Consider the following 24,796-nt stretch of genomic DNA (forward strand, 5'->3'; position numbering starts at 1 on the left):
TTTTCCGTTCTAATGCGCAGTCTATTTCTTACGCATGCGCAGTGTATAACGGAACGAGTCAACGGACGAAGTTGTGAACAAGACTGTTTGTCAGTCCAAATATTTTTAAAGAAAGAAGCAATGGGTGTGTATAATTATCTACCTTACATTAACTTATATTATTTGCCGTTAGATCTGTAATACCCAGAGCTACAGTGTTTCTCATGGCTGGGCTGTTGATGCAGAGTATCATAGCTTTAAAGTGCACAGCTAGTACCTCATGTTGGATGAGATTGATGAATTGTTTTCAGGCATGTAACGTTATTATTAGTTGTTAATTGTGATTTTGTTACAATATTTGTTCGTATAAGTTAATATTCATGAATATGTGTATATGCAAAACACTGCTAAACAATAAATGTTTATATATTTCTGTCTGTCTGTAGAGTCTGTCCCTCTTCTCTCCTCACTTCGCCTTCTGGTTTCTCCCCTTCGTCTTACATCTGCCTTCATGTGGCAAGTTGTCCAGGATCAGAATGTGGAGCAATTTGGAAAACTGGAGGAATTTGTTTCTGTGATGACAAACCTCGTGCCAGAACTCTTAAGTAGGAGGCAGAGAGCCACTTTGATAGTAGGGCTGCGAGCTAAGGTTAGATGTGTTTATTTGTTGCTGTTTTCATTGAGGTCTGCTCTCCTGACGTCACAGTGGTAAAATGTGTCACTCCAATTTTAGGTAACCTGTTAGTGCTAGATCCTTGCACATGCAACACATTTCCTGACACTCAGACTTAATATATACAGTGTGCGTGAAGAAGACTACTACTTGTAGTACTTGTCCTTTCAGAAAAGCAACCATCACATTCTAAATTAAGAAAGAAATTACAGTAATTATGGCTCATTAGAGCTAACCGTCAATTTACCCTAATTACTATTAGACCAATATGCAGAAGCAATGTTTAAATAATTGTTGAGCATACTGCTGAAGTTACTAAAGAGTTGTTTTATTTCTATAAAGTGGAATGTGGGCTAAATCTTTCACTTTCAGTTCTTAAGGAGATGCATGCGCTTTTATTTTGTTAAAGAGAATTTCATTTTGCTTAGTTTTTTTTAAATCACTAATAAAACCCAAAGAGTAAAGTGTATTTGTCCATTAAGAAGTGAAACTGAATTTAAACTAAAAAAGATTTATAGTCTATTTTTTTACTTAAACATGAGAGAAATTATTTTACAAATGACTGTTTTCATGAAAATTACCATTTTCATTGTCAGATATAAATGAGGTCAGAGGTCATGTATTGCAAGCAGGCCTAAAGTACTCTTGGATATAAACACCTATTAGATATGAATTAATTGTTGTATGTTTTGTGTTTTTTCACTGTGAATAATCTTTTAGATGATTCTTGAGATGTGTCGAGGCGAGCTCCCCGCGGACATTCACACTGTCAAATCACACATTCACCAAATTCAGACTACTGATTTATTAAAGGTATGTGAAGCCTCAATGTTTTTAGTTTTTTTTTACTTTTCCTCCCTAAATTTTAATTAAGTCCGTTTAGGGTCAGTGCATTATGGTTAGAATAGCCAGTACTGATCTAATAATTTTAATAAAACGGAAACTGAAGCACTCAAAATGTAAATGTATATCTTCATAATTCTGATTAATATCAGAATACTCTGATTTATGTATGTTTGTTATGATTGAATATGAATGATTTGTATGCGGTAAACTGATTTCCCTGTAAAACATCAGTAAATGACCTCAGGGTGTCCGCGGATCCTTAAAAAAAAAGTCTTAAAAGGTAAAACAAGGCCTTATTTAGCATTAAAATGTCTTTAAATCCACTTTTCAAAGGTGTTAAAAATGCAACTTAACTGACAATCGTAATCGTAAAATAAGTCTAATGCATAGAAGTGAAGTAAAGTTCATTGTTTATTTGTAATGTATATCTCTGAGCAGAGTGATTTTGTTTGTTTGCTTGCGTTGAAGCCAAGGGAAGTGATGTGCAGGTCTTTTTGACATCTTTGACATCTTAACTTCTTTTGAAAGGTCTTGAAAATGGTGTTAAAAAGTATTAAAATGGAAGTGCTGATACCGGCAAGTAATTGTTAAAAGATTGCGATCTCGATTCAAACACCCGTGCAATCCTTCCTATAAGACAGCGATCTGGCGACGTCTATTAAGTCTTTGACAAGTATGATTCAAATCTGGATTGGCTGAGCAGGAGAGAGCAGTTGTCATGTATAGGTATGAAACAGCTTCACGGTCTTTTCATTCACACAGTATCATTATTTCTCTGTTACAGTAATTAAGATTATCACAGAAGTACAGGGATAAAAGGTTATAGTTTGGATATAAACACTGATGTCTACAGAAGCGACCAAAATAGATCAAATCACCTTTTGAATGTAACTTGATGCTTCAAATAAAGATTGTATCAATTACATCATTACATCAGTAGGTGGTGACATATTACTATTAAAAAATGTATTTGTCATTTATTAAATCATTCATTCAAGAGGTTTACATTGATTCATCATTGATTCATCCAGTAATAAAACAAGTGAAGTCTTTATGACTGAGTTTAAATCTAACAGACTCTAAAAAAAAAAAAAAATTCAAATCAATTAAATATTGTTTATAAATAGACTGTAGCAATTAACATTTTGTCAGAACCTCTAGTCATTTACATATTATTTAGTTAGTCTGTTTATCTCTATTCTAAACAAACAAAACAAAAACAAAAAATGTGTTCACAGTTTATCCAGAATCGTGCAGCTCTAGTCTATACTATGAATTTTTCAAATTAGTGTTGCATTACCAAAATTTCAGTCGATACAGTGGTGATAGCTGCTCTGATTAATCAGCTGTTATTTGCTCATATTGAGATTATTGGCCAATTGGCCAGTTACATAATACATGTGTCTGTACACACACATACATGTATATATTTAAGAAATATTTACATGTATATACGATATATAGTATGTCATCTTGGTGGTGTGTTTGGGGTCGTTATCATGTTGGAAAACTGCTGTTGGGCCCAGTTTCTGTAGGGAGACCATCATGTTCTGCTTCAGAATGTCACAGTACATGTATCCGTGTTTCCCTCAATGAAGCACAGCTCCCCAGCACCAGCATAGCAGCACTCATGCAGCCACAGACCATGATGCTACCACCACCATGCTTGACTGTTGGCAAGACACAATTCTCTTGGTACTCTTCACCAGGGTGTCGCCACACATGCTGAACATCATCTAAGCCAGCGGTTTTCAATAGGTGAGGCGCGCCTCCCCTGGGGGGCGCCCAAGAGCCACAGGGGAGGCGCGACGTGAAGAAAAAATAAAAATAAACCATATACTCGCGTCGCGGTATACTGGGTAAAAGCTACGCGGGATACTCGCGTCGTGGTACAAACGAGTTGACTGATTAGTGACAAGTAGTAATGCTGACAGATTAAGCAATGGCTCCTTCTGGCTCAACGTGTGCACATGTGCTCAAGGCACAGGCCTACTCGAAAACTGAAGGATTTTATGAATGGCACCTGTTTTCAACACAAACACTTTACGCAGAAAGAGTGTTTCTTGTACTTAGAAAAAACTGCAATACAATTATTTTTTTAAGGGGTAGGCTATGTTTATTTTTTTCAATCATTTTAAAATTAATTGGAGAATTAACTTGAATGTGCCTAATAGCCTATGTGTTGTAGCCATTAAATAAACGCATTTAGTTTCATATGTTAAAATATTATGTTATTTTTTTCCATCTATATGTTGATTATGAAAAGTGAACACCATGAGTAAGATAGGATGCATCGGGGACATGGAGTGGGTCAGACATGATTGACCACTTCATTAAGTTTCGTTTTGTAGAAAGACTTTCTTTAGTTTAAAGTGAATTTCGTTTTGTATAAATTGTATCTTAATTTTAATAAATGTATATTCAACAAATTGCCTGGATTTAATAAATAAGAAGCAAATATAGCCGCGATCAATTGCATTGCACGCGTGAACTGGAGCGCATCATAAATTCATATCTCATATCTCTAATTTTTTATTATAAATTAATCGAAACTCAGTTTATGCCTCATAGACATGAAAAATATTTAAGAAAGCTTTACATTTCTTTAAACGAAACTATTCAAAACGAAAAGAAATAGGCTAGCTAACGTTACTCAATGTAATCCGAATGGCCATGATGTGCATTTCTCTCTGTAGGCGTGTTCAATACGGAGATGGCGATCTTCAACTTAATTTTTGCAGCTGACACAGACAGAAAAGACTAGTGTAGGCCTACTAATACAAATCAATGCACGAAATCGAACTTTTTTATTTTAAATTTTTATTAAGCTTTAACAAAAACTGGTCGATCTCAGCTCGAATGTGGACTTGAAGCAGAGACTGGCAGAAAGGCCGATCACGCGTTTCTGGTTGTCTGTGGAGAGCGAGTTCCCTCAGATCTCCACTAAGGCTATGCAAGTCCTAATCCCCTTCACCTCCACTTACTTGTGTGAGTGTGGGTTTTCCGCACTGACCATGATTAAAAATAAATACAGATCAAGGCTGCAGGTGGAGGACGACTTGCGTTTATTTCTCTCTGCAGTGCAGCCCCGCATCGAACACCTCTGCGCGTCAAAAGCGCGTCCTCATTGTTCCCACTGATATGGGCGGTTATTCAAAGTTCAAAATTAAAATTCAAATGACGTGAATGACACGTGCAAATTACGTGAATGGTGCATTTTGTTTATTGTTTAAATCTGAATATGATATTAAATAATTTTAGCCACATACAAATCTTGTATGTGGCTGAAAAAAAATTGTAATGCAAATTTTTTGATCTGATAACATGCCTTCAATGCAGTTGACTGTTATGTGTTATGCGCTCCGTGAACAAAAAGCATTGTCGTTCATTGATCAGAGAGCTGTCCATTGTGCTGATTTTGTTCGAGACGATGTGCATTAAAATGTGCGCTTAAAGAGATAGTTCACTTTAAAATGAAAATTCTGTCATCATATACTCACCCTCAATTTGTTTCAAGCCTGTATGAATTTCTTTCTTCTGCTAAACACAAAGCAAGATATTTTGAAGAATGTCAGTAACCAAACAGTTAACTGGTCCCATTGACCTCCATTGTATATATATTTTTTCTTACTATGGAAGTCAATGGGACCAGTTAACTGTTTGGTTACTGACATTCTTCAAAATATCTTGCTTTGTGTTTAGCAGAAGAAAGAAATTCATACAGGCTTGAAACAAATTGAGGGTGAGTAGGCCTATATGATGACAGAATTTTCATTTTAAAGGGGCTATATGCGTTTTTCTGAAATTTAAACTCGCGACTGACACCTGTGGCCAAAAAACAGAACTGCTCTTATTTTCTGCTCGCTCTCGCAGCGGTGGTGACGTCACATCCACAGACAGCGTGGGAAAAAACGACCCGCCAGAAAATAGGAAAAATAGGATACAGGCTTATAGGTGCACCGACTGTGAGCGGACAAGGTGTCAGTATGCTCATCAGGAGATGTTTGAGTCATAAATGGTAAAATAAAAAGGCTATTGTTACGTTTATTTTGGGGAAAAAGTTGCATATAGCCCCTTTAAAGTGAACTATCCCTTTAAGACCCAGACACAAGTTTCACACTTGTAACATTCAGCATGTTTTGTTGACTTATGGTTAGGCCTACTGATGTTCTGTGATTTTTAAAAGTAGCCTCAAATAGGCGTGCATAAAGTTGGAAGTTATTTGCTGTTGCAAAGATTTATGAATGCACTTCTTAAAAAAAAAAAGGAAATAAAATACAATATGAAAAAATATTTACATTTTATTAGTTGTTATTGAAACTCATCATTGCCAGGAACACACAGAAGATGGCATGTGGGTTAGAGCAGGCGGACAGGATTTTGGGGAAGGGGGGGCTCGGCTGTCCTTACCTACTCTAAGGGGAGGCTCACATTCACCCAATTTGAAAACCCCTGATCTAAGCCAAACAAGTTTATCTTAAGCTGCGTTTCCACCGCAGGAACTTTCCCCAGGAACTAGGGACTTTGGGGTGTAAAGTTCCGGGTAAAGATTTCCCCCTCAAAACGGCCCTGCTCGCGAGGTAATACTTTTTCAAAGTTCAGGAACTTTCGGGGGTGGGATTTGGGCTCTGAACATGCTGATTGGTTGAGCTCACGCAGCATTTTATTTCAACCTAAAAGTCTGTTGCAGTGCACACAGTTATTTGCTATTCGAATCAACTACAGAGTTTAAAAAATGCGACCGATGGACCGACGACGAAGTTCAGGTTTTATTACGTTTATTTGCGGAGGATGAAATCCAGTGGGCTCTGGAAAGTCGCTCGCAGTTCTATGTCACAGGAGGAGCAGGAGCAGCAGGTTTGGGGGGAAAAGAGTTCCTGGGACAAATTGTTCCAGGTAATTTAGGTGGAAACGGGGCTTTAGTCTCATCACACCACAGGACATGGTTCCAGTAAGTCATACTCTTGGACTGATTGTCTTAAAGGTCCCATGGCATGAAATTTTCATTTTATGAGGTATTTCAACATTAATATGAGTTCCCCTAGCCTGAATATTGTCCCCAAGTGGATAGAAATGTTGATCGGTGTAAAACCGAGTTCTGGCTGTCTTTCTCTGCCTTTGAGAAAATGACAGGCCAGACGAGCCAATCCTGAAGTCTCCTGGTTTGACGTCCAAGCAGGAACGGTTACCTCCCTTTCCCCCGCCCAGAGAATCTGGCACGCCCATGCAAACGCGAGAGATCATTAATGTTATTTGTGAACGAGTGAACACTGGCAGTTTCTCAGTGTTTGGATGTACAAATGAAAACAGAAGTCTTTCTTCAGTTCCTTCTGATCTGTGATCATTGATTTCTTATGTGTAGCTTATTATTTATTATTTGTGGACACGCAGCGACTTCTCTCTCTCCCGACAGAACAGTGTTTTCGTGTTTTCTATCTTGTGAGTCAGTGTTTTTGTACGTCCTTGTCGCGTCTATCTGTTCTAAAATGTGCATACAGTCTTTTCTGTTTAACATCAGCAGTCACATCTTTAGAGATAAACTTCACACACGCCGAAGCTCGGCCTCCAACATCCCCGACCCCCAGTACTGCATCTGGCCCACAGCGGAGGCACCAAACGCGGCGTTAGATTAAGCAGAAGGAGGGTAAGCGTGAGGGTATCCGGGCTAGCCAGCTTTCCCCACAATAAACTGGATTACATTCGATTACTGCTGTTGTGTCTTTGTTTGCGCTGTGTAACGTTACTCAATGCGCGTCAATGACGCTATTCATATGATTGGAACATATCTAGAAATAATGCTATACTCAACACTTACTAACTCGTTCATCTCACTGTAATGGTACATTGCATGTGTTACAAAGTTGGTAGAATAATGATGAAGAGGACTCGGTGTGACTGGGACTCGTGTTTATTCAGAACTCTCAGATACAAACACAATAAACTCGCGCTGACTGACAGCGCTCTCATAACTCAGTAGTTACTATAAATAACTTTGTTAGCAATCACTCCGTCACCGTGATGTCCGGTTCGCGAACGAATCATTCTTTTGAATCGGTTCTTTTTAGTGAACCGAACCAGTTCACCAAATCGGACTGAATCGTTCTAAACGGTTCGCGTCTCGAGTCAGCGCTGATCCATAATTTACTAAAGTTACTAACTTTCTGACATGAGTGACAGTCCCTCCGACTAGAAATAAACTAATAACCTGAAGTATATGCTAGTAACTACAACAGTTCACCCTGAACTGAGACATGCTGAGAGAACTGATGAGAAGTGAACACAGGTCCATCCGTCTCTCTGGCAGACTCGTGCCTGCTCGTGCCTCGTTAAACCACGCCCCCTCCGCTCATTTAAAATGCAAAGATGTCAGCCAATCACAACAGTGGGCGTTTTTACTGAAGTCTCACAGCAGACACGCCTCTTGAAGCAGGGCATTCAGCCACAGGGCAAACAGCAGTATAGAAAAAATGCCTTTTATTTCTAAATTATGACATTTCATGATGTAAAAATCATACTAATAATATAAGTACACCTCAGAAAACACTATAAAATAATAGAAAAATGCCATGCCATGGGACCTTTAAGCAAAGTGTTTGCGGGCTTTCTTGTGAGGCAGATTCATAAGACGCTTTTGTTGGGACGATGGCTATGCAAACTGACAAGTCTGAGCACTGACAAGTGAACCTTACACTTCTGCAACCTCTAAAGCAATGCTGGCAGCACTTGTGCGTCTGTTTTTTTGAAGCCAGCTTCTGCACCTGACGCAAGGCATGAGGACTCAACTTCTTTGATCGACCCTTGCGAGGCCTGTTCCGAGTGGAACCCGTCTTGGAAAACCTCTGTATGACCCTGGCCACTGGATTGTAACAGTTTCAGAACATGAACAAAACAAAAACATGAACATGATGAATAGGACGTGGCTTTGCATGGTTAATCGACATGCAGCTGTTATCACTTAGGGTGTACTCCCTTTTGTTGCCAGCTATTTTGACAATAATGGCTGTATGTTGAGTTTTTTTCAGAGTACAGTTAATCTGTACTGCTATACAAGCAGCACATTGACTATAAAATATATCTTCGTTTCATTTCCGTAGTATTGTCCCTTGAGAAGATATACTAAAATGGTTGCTGAGATGTGAGGGGTGTACTCACTTTTGTGAGATGCTTTACATGCATGTGTGTTTATATATACATAATAATTATACACAGTACACACACGTTATTAAAATTGATTTTTGATGCAATTAATCATGATTGATCAATTTGACAGCACTAGTATTTATCTACCCACTTTCTAGAGGGGCATACCTAAAGTGTTTTGCAGTATTTGGCAAAATGAAATGAAGAAGCTAAATGAGAAGCACCACATCTTTAAAATAAGAAAACATTTTAGAATCCTGCATTATAATTGTACCCGATACTTGTTAATGTACATAAATACTTTTAATACATTTTATTATTAGAAACTGTGGTATAAGTAAGATGCCAGATATATTATGTTTTTTTTTAGATTAATTTATGATTCTGAATAATCTAGATTTTTTTTTAATACAGATCACGGTTCTCCCACGATTCTGAAAACAAAACATTAGACAACTAAACAAAATAACATGTAACTTACTTGAGGTTCTGACAAAAATGTTATATTTAATGTGTAGTGATTTTACTTTCGTCTATCCAAGGATGCTACGTATTAGTAAGGTAATGATTGGTACTCATGTAGCCACTGGCTTTGTGATTTTTGGATCACATGTCACTTAAGGTGTGGTTATGAGTACATCAGATGACCCCCTTCCCCCTCTCTTAGTTTGGGACACTAGTCAAGGTCTTTTACCTTGGCTGTATGAGAACACTCCAAACAGGAGGCTGTTCAATCATTTAGAATGAATGTAAAGTTGGAAGATTTGGTCAGCTGATTTATCTGAAAGATTGGTGAGATTGCTAACTTGTAAAGTTCTTTTGTATTATCAGCACAAGGAAGACACAATTGTAATAAAATAAATTGTATTAACAAAAGATAAACAAGAATAACTAACACAACTACTAAATGAATACCATGAATTGAATAAAGTGCATACGATGCGTAAAATACATGTGATTAAATTGATTGTGGCTATGGAAGAGTTACGTTATCTTATGGCAAGATAAACTGTTGTTTCTCTGAAACTAAGGTGAAGAACCTTATTATGCTTCAAACAAATAAACAAAAGATTATTTGTTATTAACTAGCATCAGTTAGATTACCTCTCATGTAAATTAGAAAATCATATACTGATAATATACAACAATGCCAAGGTCTCTGGAAAGAGGTTTGGTTAAGTGATATTTACGTTCCACGTGGTTGAGTAAGCAGTCTGATGGCGATGACTACTTCCACTGGTTGTGATGGGTGACAATGCAGTGGAGAAAAAAGCTGGAATCCGTTTCAACAGCCTTGAACATGAAGATCTGTAGGACGTTGATCTCCTGGAACACAAAAGGGTCCTAAAATCTGGAACGCGCAGATGAGGCCCTGAAATAGGTGCAGAAGGTCCTTAATCTGGAACACACAGACGAAGGAACTTTGAAGTGAAGGTTTGCTCTCCTGAGCTTAACCTTGTTGCAAATGTCTCTGTGTGTCTTCTGCCTCTCTTGGCCAGACACTCTGGACTGGTCTCTCTGGCATGGAGACTCGGGACGTTCTGTAGTCGTCACTTTCTCGCTGGACTAAAACTCTGAATGTAGTGTTTGTTAATGTCTCTTTCCTCACAGGCTGGAGGCTCAGAACGTGGTCGTAACTGTTGCTGCCTCACAAGATGTAGACTCATATCCTTGGATCTTTTGTTGTCTCTCTGGATAAACCAGAGGCTGAGCTGTTTGTCTCTCTTGAGGGGAGACTCAGAACTTGGGTGATCTGTCAAAGTCTTGTCCTTGTAGGAAAGACTCAGAACAAGGAGTGTCTGTTGAAAAAGGGTACCTTTATCCCCTTCCGATGAGGAGGAGAGTGCAAATTATTATTATTATTTGGCCCTCCATTCTAGTGTTGCGATTGACAGTGTGGCCCACCCTTCTTTCCTCTGTGGAACTCATTTGCATAATGTACTCAGTTAGAAGTCTTTAAAGTGTCTTTTAAAGTTTACCAATGTATTTCTCACTTTCCAAACCACCACCAGAATACCATTGGCAATATTCAAAACAAATAGACACCAAACATGATAGAAAAATTATTAAACTGGCATGGGTTCATTTATTTGTCCATTAACAGCTGAATTTGTGTAAGATGTTGCATTACAAATAGCTGTCACTGAGAATACTTATTTCTCTGAATAAGTATGAAATGGATGTGTGTAGTTTACATCAGTTTTAAGGTTTTCAAACATAGTTATGAATGGATTTGGAAGAATCATTGTGGTCTTTCTTTGTTTCACCCACTAATGCTGAGGTCCTGAGGAATTTTTATGGCAGTCACAGACTCTACAGGTGCTGGTCATATAATTAGAATATCATCAAAAAGTTGATTTATTTCACTAATTCCATTAAAAAAGTGAAACTTGTATATTATATTCATTCATTACACAGACTGATATTTTGAAATGTTTATTTCTTTTAATTTTGATGATTATAACAGACAACTAAGGAAAATCCCAAATTCAGTATCTCATAAAATTAGAATATTACTTAAGACCAATACAAAGAAAGGATTTTTAGAAATCTTGCCCAAAAAGTATGAACATGTACAGCACTCAATACTTAGTTGGGGCTCATTTTGCCTGAATTACTGCAGCAATGCGGCGTGGCATGGAGTCGATCAGTCTGTGGCACTGCTCAGGTGTTATGAGAGCCCAGGTTGCTCCTGATAGTGGCCTTCAGCTCTTCTGCATTGTTGGGTCTGGCATATCGCATCTAGATTTTCTATGGGGTTAAGGTCACGCGAGTTTGCTGGCCAATTAAGAACAGGGATACCATGGTCCTTAAACCAGTTACTGGTTGCTTTGGCACTGTGTGCAGGTGCCAAGTCCTGTTGGAAAATTAAATCTGCATCTCCATAAAGTTGGTCAGCAGCAGGAAGCATGAAGTGCTCCAAAACGTCCTTGTATACGGCTGTGTTGACCTTGGACCTCAGAAAACACAGTGGACCAACACCAGCAGATGACATGGCACCCCAAACCATCACTGACTGTGGAAACTTTACACTGGACCTCAAGCAACGTTGATTGTGTGCCTCTTCTCTCTTCCTCCAGACTCTGGGACCCTGATTTCCAAAGGAAATGCAAAATTTACTTTCATCAGAGAACATAACTTTGGACCACTTTTTTTCCTTTTTGTCTTTAGCACAGGCGAGCCGCTTCTGATTCTGTCTGTTGTTCAAGAGTGGCTTGACACAAGGAATGCGACAGCTGAAACCCATGTCTTGCATACGTCTGTGCGTAGTGGTTCTTGAAGCACTGACTCCAGCTCCAGTCCACTCTTTGTGAATCTCCCCCACATTTTTGAATGGGTGTTGTTTCACAATCCTTTCCAGGGTGTGGTTATCCCTATTGCTTGTACACTTTTTTTCTACCACATCTTTTCCTTCCCTTCACCTTTCTATTAATGTGCTTGGACACAGAGCTCTGTGAACAGCCACAGCCTCTTTTGCAATGACCCTTTGTGTCTTGCCCTCCTTGTGTAAGTAGTCAATTGTCGTCTTTTGGACAACTGTCAAGTCAGCAGTTTTCCCCATAATTGTGTAGCCTACAGAATTAGACTGAGAGACCATTTAAAGACCTTTGCAGGTGTTTTGAGTTAAATAGCTGATTAGAGTGTGGCACCAGGTGTCTTCAATATACTGAATTTGGGATTTTCCTTAGTTGTCTGTTATAATCATCAAAATTAAAATAAATAAACTTTTGAAATGTATCAGTCTGTGTGTAATGAATGAATATAATATATAAGTTTCACTTTTTGAATGGAATTAGTGAAATAAATCAACTTTTTGATTATATTCTAATTATATGACCAGCACCTGTAGATGGTTGAAGGGCAGAAACCGCATGTGGACCAATGAGAAGTCCTGTCCTTCCTGGGCTTTGTTCCAGAGGTCTTCTTCTTGCCCTCTAAGAGGTGTTGTCCTAGCATCTTTATCTGATGGTGATGGAGAGTTTGGCTGTGTTAGTCCGCCAAGATCCAATCAAAATGTAGTAAACCTTTGTCCACTGTTACGGGCAGAAAGGGGCCCGGCCATAAACTGGGCCCTCAAATGTGCAGCACTACAAATGTTATAAATGAGTCCATTTATAAATCTATTAAAAAATATTTTATTTAAATGAATTATGTAAAAAGTAGTTTGAAATTAATGCATCAACTTGTTTCGTCCAGAGTTAATCTCTTGAATGAATGATTCAATGATACATCAAATACATTTTAATAGTCACTGGATGCCACCTACTGGTATAACAATGTAATAATACAATGTTTATTTGAAGTGTAACATTAGTTTCAAAGGTCATTTACTCATTTTGATCGCTGCCGCAACAATTTTTATCCCAATAGAGTGGTGCAGGTATGACGTCACTTTGTAGGCCAACCGGCAGTTAGCGTCGCACTGGTTCCCTCGAGAAAAGCCCAATAGGATTATCCCATAGGCTTCTGGATTATCGCAAAAAACAAGAAGCTCTGTGATCAATAAAAGATTATGATACTTACATGTTTTGTCCATCAAGATAATTATCATAGATGAACACTACTTTTATTAATTTTAAAGCCTAAATGCAGTCGCCAGAAGTAAAGGGCTAAAGGTAGGCTATAAACAGACTACACCACGGTCCTGTAATTTCAATGTCACCATCACTAAGCTTCCGACAACTCTTTCAGTTTTTATTTCAAAACATTTTGACCAGAACATTTGAGTCAGAATAGTTTATAAAAGCACAATTATGAACATAAATGAGGCTGTAAAAGCTGACTGAGGTTACCTGCTCGGCGGGATAACGTTTAATCCCCTCGACAGCCTTTGTAGTGCCATTTAGGTGGGGGGGGGGGCTTGGGAAGACGATATAATCGGATATCGCAATAATTTTTTTTAGGTGATTATCATTAAAATATTGGACCCACTTTATATTAGGTGGCCTTAACTACTATGTACTAACATTTTAATTAATCATTTGATACAATGCACTTATTGTGTACATACATGTTTTTACATTGTACTTACATTTTAAAAAATACCTGCATGTAATTCCGTCTGTAATTAATTTCTGTAGTTACATTTGTTATTACACAGTTGACACTTCCATTACACCTAACCCTACCCTTAAACTTACCCATACCACCACACCTGTCCCTAACCCTACCCGTATCCCACCCCAATATCAGCAAAAGTGTTTTGTAATACAATTTGAACACAGTAAGTACATTGTACTTATTTTTGGATGTAAGTACATAGTACTTAAGGCCACCTAATATAAAGTGGGGCCAAAATATTTTTTACATATCGTCCAGCTGAAAGGTCAATGCCACTGACACTTGAAGCTTGTAGCAGGGAATCAGCAACATCATAGACTGAACTTTGCTGTGAACACTGCTGTCTCAGCACCTTCTTGGCTCTCAACAGCATTAAGAACAATGCCACCCTCATGGAGAAAGCTCTGGTCTTGTGGGTGATGCTGCACATGTTGGTTCACTCTCTGCACCTGTAATGTCTGGACTACATACCTAAACTTTTCACACATCATTTACTAGTAAATGTTGTTGTGACAAAGTTGGCTTGAGTTGACTTTTTGTTTTCATGTTTTTAAGGAATATTAAGTGTATGCATTCAAATGTTGTTTTACACAAGTTAGTTTACATCCCATTTTGATATCATTAAACTGTTTATATATATATATTAGCATATACAGATATATTACCTGTCCACAGGTGAGTGACACAGACATGGAGAGCTTACAAGAAAGTGTACTTCAGCTCGTTCTGAGCTTGCTAGAGGACTCCATGAAAAGAGAATACTTCTTTCAGGTCAGTGCCTTCTAGATCCATAAAAAAAATCTGAGATGCACTTCAGATGAACAAACACTCTTAAGTATGAAATGTTCCAGATGAAAAAAACATGCATGTAAAGACATGTACGTGTACGTGATACGTAATAGGAATTGGCAGAGGATGATGTAATATTTAGAGTGAAAGGAAATTCATTGACAGTGACCCAACTTAAGGCCCTCATGTTGGAACAATGAAAATGCTATCAGGTGCTTTTTCTGATACTTAAGGTCAGGAATAAAGGATAAAATAAAAATTGATTAAGCTTATCGCTTCCTGTGCACACATTTTAATGTGATTTTTAAACCATTCAAGTGCAAGAAGATGAGAGAATAGTTGAGTTCCTTTTTTGTGTCGTCTTATGCTTGAATGGATGAATATTCACAAAATTGTCAAAATATCCTTGTAAACATTCGATTTAGTTTACCTAAACTGTGTATGTAGTAAAAGAAAACGTATACATACCAGTATATTGGATCCATGCGTTCGGTCTTAGAGAGCAGCAGGAATATTAGGCTGATGTCACTGTGTGTCATTGTTAATCAAGTCATGTCACTTTTTATATAGCGTTTTATTGAATAGATATTGTTTCAAAGCAGCTTTACAGGGATAAACGAAAACATAATGATAAAATGATGCAAACAGGGATCAATTCTGCTGTAAAGCAGCTCTAAAAAGAATATGGTGTCATTGTTCATCTGAAGTCAGTTCAGTGTCAAGAACTGTGGAAAGCTCACCAATTATGAAATGAGTTCAGTTAGTAGTCAGCAGCTCTGTAGAAAACAGTGATGTCATCGTCCAGCTCAGTTTAGTTCTCATTAAATAGTGTCGTACAGTCAAATCAGTAAACTCCATCAGGTGACAGAATGGAGAAATAAAACTTGTGTAGTTAATTGGTTGTAATTATTGATATCAACTGAAATGAAAATGTTATGATATTTTTTTTGGGCCATATCGCCCAGCCCTAATTTCAAGTCAGATTGTGAATTGGTATTTATTCCGAATATTCATCCATTTCCTTCTGCTTGAAAGTTGAGATACATCACACCTTCGTTAAAGGATTAGTTCAATTCAAAAAGGAAAATTTCCTGATATTTTACTCACCCCCATATCATCCAAGGTGTTCGTGTCTTTCTTTCTTCAGTCGAAAATAAATAAAGTTTTTTTGAGGATGAGCACAAGATAAGCAATTTAGGTTAAAAAGTAAACTATTTTTTTTTTTTTAATGAAGCTTAATTGTAAGCTAAACAATTGAGTTTTGGAAACAGTGGAAAAAATAACACGCACAAGAAGCCGCCTCTCGGACAGTGCATAATCCCGATTTCAGTTTTGTTCCACAGCTTATATGGCCAAATGCACACCAAATTAAGTCAAAATGCATGTCTTGGTGATTATTCATGTAAACAGTCAGTATTGTCTTAAGTGGAGTAAACAGTTGAGAAAGAATGTGTGTGTAACAATATATTGGATCTGAGCAGCTCTCAAAGTGACAGCAGCCTAATAAACCTGCTTCTGTCTGTGTGCTTAATGTTAATAAAACAACAATAGACAAATAGAAAATCACTTACTGCTCTTGACAGTATAACTTTTGTAGCTTTAAGAATGAATGTATATTTAATTTATACAGTAAAGGCTAAGCAGTGTTTTATTTTTACATTTGATTATTCAATTTCTGTTTTTAAATAAACCTAATGTAGGTCTACCTGAAACCTACTAAACCTAAAAATGACAATTACGTTTTATGTAATGCTACAGTAAAACACTGCTGTGAAGTTGTAGGGTTGCTTGCAAAAAGAACGTGAAACACTTAAAACATTATTTAATGAGTTAACGCATTTTTCTTCAATATCGTGCAGCCCTAGCGCCATCCCTTTATGCTCATTTTTGTGCCATTAAAATAAACCTTGTACTGTAACTACCCTTCTTAACAAAAAACCCTTAACTGCCCTTCTTAACGAAAGAACATTTAGGATAAATTGGGAATCAAACCCATAACCTTGACATTGCTAGTGTATAATATGTGTAACTGTTTGTCAATGGGTGAATGTTCGTTTCCAGTATGAATAGCTTCATAGGATTCATTTAAGAGTTCTCTCGCACCTTTCATTTCAGAGTATTGTAAACATGTGCTAAAGACATTTAATGTTCTTGATGTCCCGTCTGTACCATAGGTGCTATGAACTACAGTGAAAGTTGCAATGAATCAATAGCTGTTTTTCAGGTTTGCATGAAGACTTCAGATGAAATAGTTTCTGTATTTCAGGAAGTATTTCCAGTCGAATATGGCCCTGACTTCGATAAAGCACTACAAGTCCTTGTTGGCTTTTTCCTCTCCAGATTGGAGCAACTTCTGCCTGTACCAAACTTCAAACAGGTCTGATGATACACGCTTATCATATGTGAATGATTTAGGCCAGATACTTGGTTAAACAGCATTTATTTTGTGTTTGTAATGTGTGAAACTTCATTTTCCTTCATTTCAGCTTTCATTGTTGCTCAGCTGTCACCCTGGGGAGCTAGATGAATGTGTGGACTCTGTTTGTAAAACACACAATTTGCTGTCTTTGCTGCAAACAGATGTTTGTGGGACTTTGGAAAAAAATGGTAACATTTATTCCTTGAATATTAGTTTTATTCCATATGCTTTAGGTTGAACTTGGCTTGCTTGGTTAATCAGATATGTTAGAGAATTGTTGACTCAAACCTGAGATATCAATTTTGCCCAGCAAGCAGGTTTGAGAATTCTGATTTGCAGATAATTTAACATAGGTGAATCAGAGTCCTGCACGGGTCCTGCTTGGTAAACCGGCACAGCCCTGCACCCGCAGTACTTAACAGAACACCCAACACCCGAACCGTTATTCAACAGCAGCACTAATTTAATTCCATACCCGACCTGACCCGTTTGACATAAACACAACTACCCCCAACCACACCTGCATTAATTCTAATACATTAAATCAGGTAGACAAAAATTATGTTATGTAACACAAGCAATCAAACCAACATTAGGCATTCTGGGCTGATGCATTTAAGAAAAATAAACACGCGGCAGCCCAACATGGTAATAATTAACAGAAAAAGCATGAGACAGTGCATCTGTTGTGTAAAAAAACTTTTGCCTTCATCAACAATCCAGGCCCTGTTATAGGCACCTATAGAAGGGTGGGCTTTTTTTGCGTGGGGGTGGGGTGTCTTATTTTTCTTATATTTTTCTTATATTACTAACTATAATTATTTATAACATATTTTATTACATGCACAGGGGCGTTAAAATTTTTAACGCAGGTGCTGAGGGGGCGCTAGATCATTGACAGGGGGAACTGCACAATTTTATATAATTTATATATGAAGAGTTCTCTAAAAGCCACTTCGGTCAAAAATGAGATAACGATACTGAGTGAATGCTCTCCGCATATTGTATATGTTCATAAAATACTTTCACTTCAAACCCACTAAATCCCAGCCTCAGCCCATTCAGAAGTACCAGTACTTAGGTAAAAACCTATAAATAGGAGCCTGACAAAAATGCCAGGCGGACATAGAGGCTTTTGCATCTGAAGTCTTCATATATAAATTATATAATATGAGCAAAACTTGGGTGCTCAATTTTTAACATTCAATTATTTTATTTATCACAATTTAAGTTTTAATTTTATTAAATTGAACAAATCTCAAAATTCATTATTCAATCAAATATTCTTTAAGATTTTGCATTGGCCTAGTCATTGAACAAAATTTCAGTTAAGTACAATAGGCCTATGCCATTAAACAGCACCCATAGCACCGGGGAAATATCAGTATTCACACATTATATCAGCGACCACAATCACTTGCTATTTACAGTCTCAAATCAGGACAATGCGACGGTTGTTGTGATTGACGGAAAATGTATCAATGATGCGTTGAACATCCGAAGCCTTCGCTCTTCGTGTATTGATTAGCTGCCGTCTCTGCATCCGCGGCAAACATCGGCGGACTGCTCCGTGACAGACTCCGTACAATCAACATCTGAACCATTCTCAACCTCTGGCTGAGATAAGTTTGTTCTCATTTTTACTAGGAACCAGTGTTGGGCAAGCTACTCTGAAACTGTAGCTTTACAAGCTACTTGTAAGTTAAAGTAGTTAAGTTACATTCAAGCTACCCTTTTGAAAAAGTAGTTAGCTAAAAGTTACTATCAAAAAGTAGCCAGCTACATTGAAACTACTTTTCTTTTTTTTACAATGACATTGTTACAAATAACTGAATAATTGTTAATGAAGAATGTTATAATATTTGGGGTTTCAAGCTAAATGATGCAATGCAATTATGATTACAAATAGTATGGGGTGAATTCAGGGTTATTGGACACTTTTTGGCAAAAGTGTCAGAATCATTTGATTTTGTAAACTATCTGAATAATCAAATATAGCCCATATCTCAAACTGGCTGTCAAAGTGCAAAATGGCTATAAATGTAACATCAGTGCAAGAACAAAATGTATGCAACTTAAATTAAATACTCAGGAGTCAGGATTAGTCTAAAGATGCAGGTTAAACTCACAGCACATGCAGTGATGGAGCGCAGCATTCTGATCAGAACTGCTCTGAGACGCCAGTCATGAGCTGCTCGCGTGAACACTTCGCTTTGCTTGACTATTTATTTTCGTTTAGAATATTTTCGTTTAAAAGTGGACATTTAAAGCTTTCTACACACATATTTCTCATGTCTGTGAGGCAAGTAACCTGCTGAGTTTTGGTTTATTTATTTGACACGCTTCAGTTCATGTGCAATGCGATCGCTCCCGCGCCTCCGTCGCAATTATTGTCTGCTATAGTCTATTTGCTTCTTATTTATTAAATCCAGGCAATTGAAACATTGATTCAAATTAAGACACAATTTATACAAAACGAAATTCACTTTAAAGAAAGGCTTTCTTCAAAACATAAAGAGCACCAAGACACTTTTGCACCTTTCATAATCAATAAGCTAGATTAAATTTAAAGGTGTCATGAACTGGCTTTTTTATTTAGTTATACTGTTGTCTGAGGTCAACTTAAGACGTTTGCGTGGTTTTTACATTCAGAAACATCATAATAAATAAATAATAGGCTATTTTCTGCCTTGGTTTTGGCCGCACTGAAGACTTGGAAGTAAACGCCCACGGCTAGGATTGGATAAGATTTGCATAATTAATGAGCTTCAGCTCCCTCAGTACAAACGCGTTCAGGGCTCATCAAACAAACAATGATTAATCTCTCATCTACCCGCGATTGATTGGAATGTTATTTTTGTATTGGCCAGCCTGATGTGAATATAACCGCAAACCGTACACACACACACACACACACACACGCACTTTGCGAGCCCTGGCATTACAAGTCCGAGTCTGATCACGAATGAACCAATAACACCTAAAATAAAGGATTATCCAGCCTGACAGCGTGCTAAGGTATGTAATCAATAGATATCAAATGATCTGTAACAATGCAATACTAACATGTATAAAAAAACATGTTTTACTCTCATAAGTGTGTTGCACCATTCCTGTCGGATCCAATATAGAAGGCACAGCATTGTGTTTTAATCTCAATATGTCTGCAAATCCAGTTTCGACCTGTATCTTTTTTACAATAGATTCCGCGGTGAAATGCACAACGTCTTTACCACGTGAGCTGGAACTTCATTAAAAATAAATTTCAACCACTCATTCCTAATAGTAGAATCAGAAGGAAGCTTATGCAGGGACTGTGTTCTTCCACAACCAGGCACAGTGCAATGTATTACTCTCTTCGTCATGTTTATAGCTTGGTAGCGCGATCTGTCCCTTTAGCTCCACAAGTTGGTGGGCGGGGCTATAGAAGCAGACGTACATATTTATCTGTAGAGGCGCCGTTTCAGCGTCCTTTTACGTCAGCAGTCGACATATTTCTGAGAGCTCTCGTTTTCTGGGCGTGGTGTCAATAAAAGCTTTTCTTGGACTAACAAGGAAGTTTTCAGCTCTGAAACTTACAGGATATTCTAATATCACCATGAACTTGTATATATCAAAGGCTCAAATTGATTTCTCAGTTCATCACCCCTTTAAATAAAATTATAATAGGCTATTTAAACATAAATATGGAACAAAATACATTGTTTAATGGCTACAACAAGTATAGTAGGCTACAGTACAGATAAATGTTATGTCTAAACAGGATTTGAGCGAACGTTGTTTTACTGGTGAGGGTTCATGAGTGGAGCGCCTTCATAGAGCGTCTGTCACACCGCTCCACTTCACTCATTACAAGCTCGTTCTCATCAGAACCCAGAACGGAATGTAGCTTTTGGTCACGCTACACCGCTACTTGCTGGATAAAGTGCTACTGAAAAATGTAGTTTGTGCGTCGCTACTGCTAGGTAGTAGGAACTAAATTAGAATCACAAGATCGCTTACTTGGCAGAAGGAACCGCTCCATTTTTTTCAAAAATGAAATGCTACATTATTGTACTTGTCCATGTGAATAAGCTTTCTAGATAAAAATGGAAAATCACAAATTTATGTTGATATGCACCAAAACTTACTGACTAAACAAGTAAGCCCCTGATGAAGATTAAGACACTTCTATTACTAGAAAAATACATTTATTAAGCACAATTGGTCAATGGCTAATTTTGTTTTCATATTTTTATTTTGAAGTTCTTCCACCAATAGTTGAGGATCGAATAGTTTCATCATTGTCACTACCGCCTGTTGGCGACGCAGTCGTTATAAACCAGCACGATGATGGCAAGTTACTGCCTCTTGATTCTAAAACCCTGCCAAACCAACAACATACTATGGACAAGGAGATTGTGACCGGTGATCCAAATGTCCAGGATGTGGGATCCAGCTCCAGCTGTGAATCATCAGAGTCCTTCAGAGACAGTGATGGAGAAAAGTTAACAAACTCAAATGCTGATCAATTACAACGGTATGTTACCATATTACTAGGTGTGGGCAGGATGGTCAGTTAGTTATATAACAACCAACTAATTAATTACTGTAGTTAACTAGATTATTATTATTTTATTTATCTTGAAGGAATAGTGCAAAAATAATTTCTATTACCCTCATGTCTTCAGATTTGTATAATTTTCTTTTTTTTTCTGTAGAACACAAAGAAAGATATTTGAAGAATATTTCAGCTGTTTTTGTCCATACAGTGAAAATCATTGGGGTCCAAGGTTCAGGGTCCAAAATCAGCAATGTGGCTTTTTTGTTTGATGAACACTTTGGGGAAATGTATTTTATTTGAGTGTGACAAACAACTTAAATTACATTATTTTTCAGTGTTGGTGCTAATGGTTTAGGTGAATAATTTTCTGATATGCAATTTCTGAGATGGTTCTGAGAGTGCATCTTGTGCAACAACATTCAGACTGTTGTCAAAATGTCTACTTAGAATAATAATGGGGAATATTACTCAGTTTGTTACTGAAAGTCTCTGGGTGTCTTTTTTTTTTAGTACTGAGCACATTGCTACGAAATTCGCTCTGTAGTGTTACTGAATTAAGATATAAAATGTTTCATTGTAAAATATCCTGTTTTTGTTTGTAGGAGTAACTCAGAAGAGCCAAGCGTACCGTCATCCACCAATGATGCTCATAGAGGTACAGCCCTTCTGAATATCTGTCAAGATTCTCATTATACCTTTTCATCATCTTTAGACTGAACAATCTCTGTTTGCCCCATGTTTTCCTTTAGGTGATTTAATTTTTCAGACTGCTGCGCCTCTCCAGAGGCCTGCTCTTGACTCGCCTACTAAAGGCTTCCACTATGCAGGCAGGACCGTACACAAATGTCAGCAGTGCACTAAATACTTCATCTATCGCTCTGATCTTGTAAAGCACCAGGACATTCACACCCAGGCGGGGACACACGAGTGTCTTCAGTGTGGGCAAGTTTTTGACGATTTGATGCAGCTGACGTCGCACAGGAGCACCAGCTGCAATACCAGAGTTTTTAAGTGCATCAAATGCACAGCCCACTTCAGATCCCTCAGGACCCTATACAGACACAACCGAGTGCACAAAGAGAAAACCACACACAAATGCCCTGAATGTGGACGGCTGTTCACAAGTCTGTCACGATTAGTCAGTCACCGGCGAGCTCACCGAACTCCCACTGTTAAAAGGAACTACACCTGTAAACAATGCAATGAGACTTTCGGGTCGTATCGAGCCAGTTTAATCCACCAGAAGACTCATAAAGTAAAAGACGTCCGCCCATCTAAACCGGAACGACAGCCAGGAAAGTGTCGTTTTTGTGATTTGACATTTAACGTCGATAGTGAATTAAGAAGCCATCTGAAGACGCACGCAGAGTTCAGGCCATATATATGCGACCAGTGTGGGAAGTGCTTTTCAGCAAACAGCAGCCTGCTTGCCCACCTCTCAAACCACACGGGCGAGAAACCTCTCCTTTGTTCGCAATGCGGAAAGCGGTTTTACAGCAAAATCCAATTAAAATCCCACATGAGATGTCATTCTGGTGAGCGGCCGCACATCTGTCCATATTGCGAGAAGCAGTTTTCACTGTCTGGGAATTTGAAAATCCACATTAGAATTCACACTGGGGAGAAGCCGTACGTTTGCCATCAGTGCGGAAAGGGTTTTGTCTCTGCCGGATGCCTGCAGGTGCATCTGCGTTCTCACACTGGAGAAAAGCCGTATCAGTGTAAAATCTGCAGCAAGAAATTTGTGGTTTCGAGTCACCTGACGGCACACATGTGCTTTCACACCGGAGAGCGTCCACACTGCTGCTTACAGTGTGGGAAACGATTTATCCGGCGCTATGACTTAAGCAAGCACATGTACACTCATATTGGGAAGAGGCCGTTCCCATGTCCTCTGTGCCCAAAGGCTTACACATGCCGTACACACTTGAACAGGCACATGAAGAGCCACAGTGTTTGACTTGATCGTTTTTTCATCCTGAGTGCCTTGTGTGGAGTGAAAACAACTATGATCTTTAAAAAGTAATAGTTCAATCAAAAGTTAAAATCATGTCATTATTTACTCACCCTCATGGCTAATGTCCATGTCCAAACATGTTTACTGTTGTGTGTTTTCTGTGGAACACAAAAAGAATGTTAAAGAATCTTTACACAACTCTTTTCCAATTGACACATCATAGTTGACCACATGTTTCAAGATCTAAAAATTACAAAAAGTCAGGAGCGTGTCATTATAGTCCATACAGCTTATGCATTATATTCCATTTCTTAAGTCATATTATTCCTTTCTGTGCGTAATTGAATAAATAACCTGAATTTCAATTAATGATACTATCCCCCTTCTTTTGAGCTGTTAACTGTGAGTCATTTTGAGAACTAGAACCAGATCATCTGGTTTATTAAAAATAATTGTCTCAGAAGAAAAAAAAAAAACTTTCCTGAAGGTGAGAACTACCACTGAATAACAACTGAAGTTCCATTCTGTTGTGATTCCACACAAAACTAAGACTTCAGAAGACTTGCATACATAAGAGTGAGTAAATAAGTTGGGGTGAACTATCCCTTTAATTAAAATGTTTCAACTTTGTTTCTTGCTAATCTGTCGCTGTTAAACTGCAGTTGTTTCACTACAACAAAGTCATTTGGAGAACAGCTTCAACATTTTCTTGCATCACTAATGTGTAACAGTTTGGTGACATGGATATTATTTTCTGTAGAAATATAGGATTGGAGCCCACTGTTAGAGTTTTTCTTTTAGATTTAGGTTTTTCTAAGATAATTTTATGCTAGCATCATCCTCCAATATGCAACTATTAATGTAACGTGCTGAATATTATAGCCTCATACTAAACTAAATAAATGTGTCGACAGCTTAATGTGGGAATTAAATATCTCAACATATTGTTAATGGTGCAGTGTCATTTTTAAATACATCTAAAACCAAGATGTGTGGCCTATTTCTATTTGCATAGATAATTTAATTCAAAGTAACCATGATGAACAATTAATAAAAAAAATTAAGGGAATTTTAAATGCAGAAAAATGAAGAATGCAATGAGAGGTAAAGAAGCTGAAGCAAACAGGCCATTATGACATCATCTGGATCCAAAGCAATGGCATATTTGTTTTACATTTGTTAATCTGTTGAATTGACATTTCATTGTTTGTTCATTCATTTTAATGAACTAATTCATTTTCAAAAAATTAAACTTGGGGGAACAAGTTTATCAATAACTACAACTAAAAATGGTTTTAAAAAGGTGTGTGAACTTACAAAAACAAAGTCATATGCGGTTATTTGCTCTTGCCCTTCTCTGCATATCATAGTGACTACATAGACAACTAG

The 24,796-nt window shown here is 37.8% G+C and overlaps 1 protein-coding gene across 1 annotated transcript; it reads left to right on the forward strand.

Moving 5' to 3' along the window:
• The first annotated feature begins 22 nt into the window (after positions 1 to 22).
• LOC307127119 (uncharacterized protein) lies at positions 23 to 24,394 on the forward strand. Its single transcript, XM_079818144.1, has 9 exons — positions 23 to 124; positions 426 to 628; positions 1,373 to 1,465; positions 14,375 to 14,470; positions 16,755 to 16,865; positions 16,975 to 17,095; positions 21,153 to 21,426; positions 22,053 to 22,105; positions 22,200 to 24,394. The coding sequence occupies exons 1-9, from the start codon at positions 121 to 123 to the stop codon at positions 23,408 to 23,410; spliced, it is 2,166 nt and encodes a 721-aa protein (XP_079674270.1). The 5' UTR covers positions 23 to 120; the 3' UTR covers positions 23,411 to 24,394.
• The last annotated feature ends 402 nt before the right edge of the window (positions 24,395 to 24,796 follow it).

This window comes from Gobio gobio, assembly GCF_949357685.1.
Source record: "Gobio gobio genome assembly, chromosome: 5".
In the NCBI taxonomy this organism is placed as follows: Eukaryota; Metazoa; Chordata; class Actinopteri; order Cypriniformes; family Gobionidae; genus Gobio; species Gobio gobio.

Bases quoted from the DNA above. Each gene is read 5' to 3' on its own strand.
- LOC307127119 (XM_079818144.1), top strand. The intron at 1,466-14,374 runs GTATGTGAAGCC...ACCTGTCCACAG, and splicing joins AGACTACTGATTTATTAAAG to GTGAGTGACACAGACATGGA. The intron at 22,106-22,199 runs GTACAGCCCTTC...GTTTTCCTTTAG, and splicing joins CACCAATGATGCTCATAGAG to GTGATTTAATTTTTCAGACT.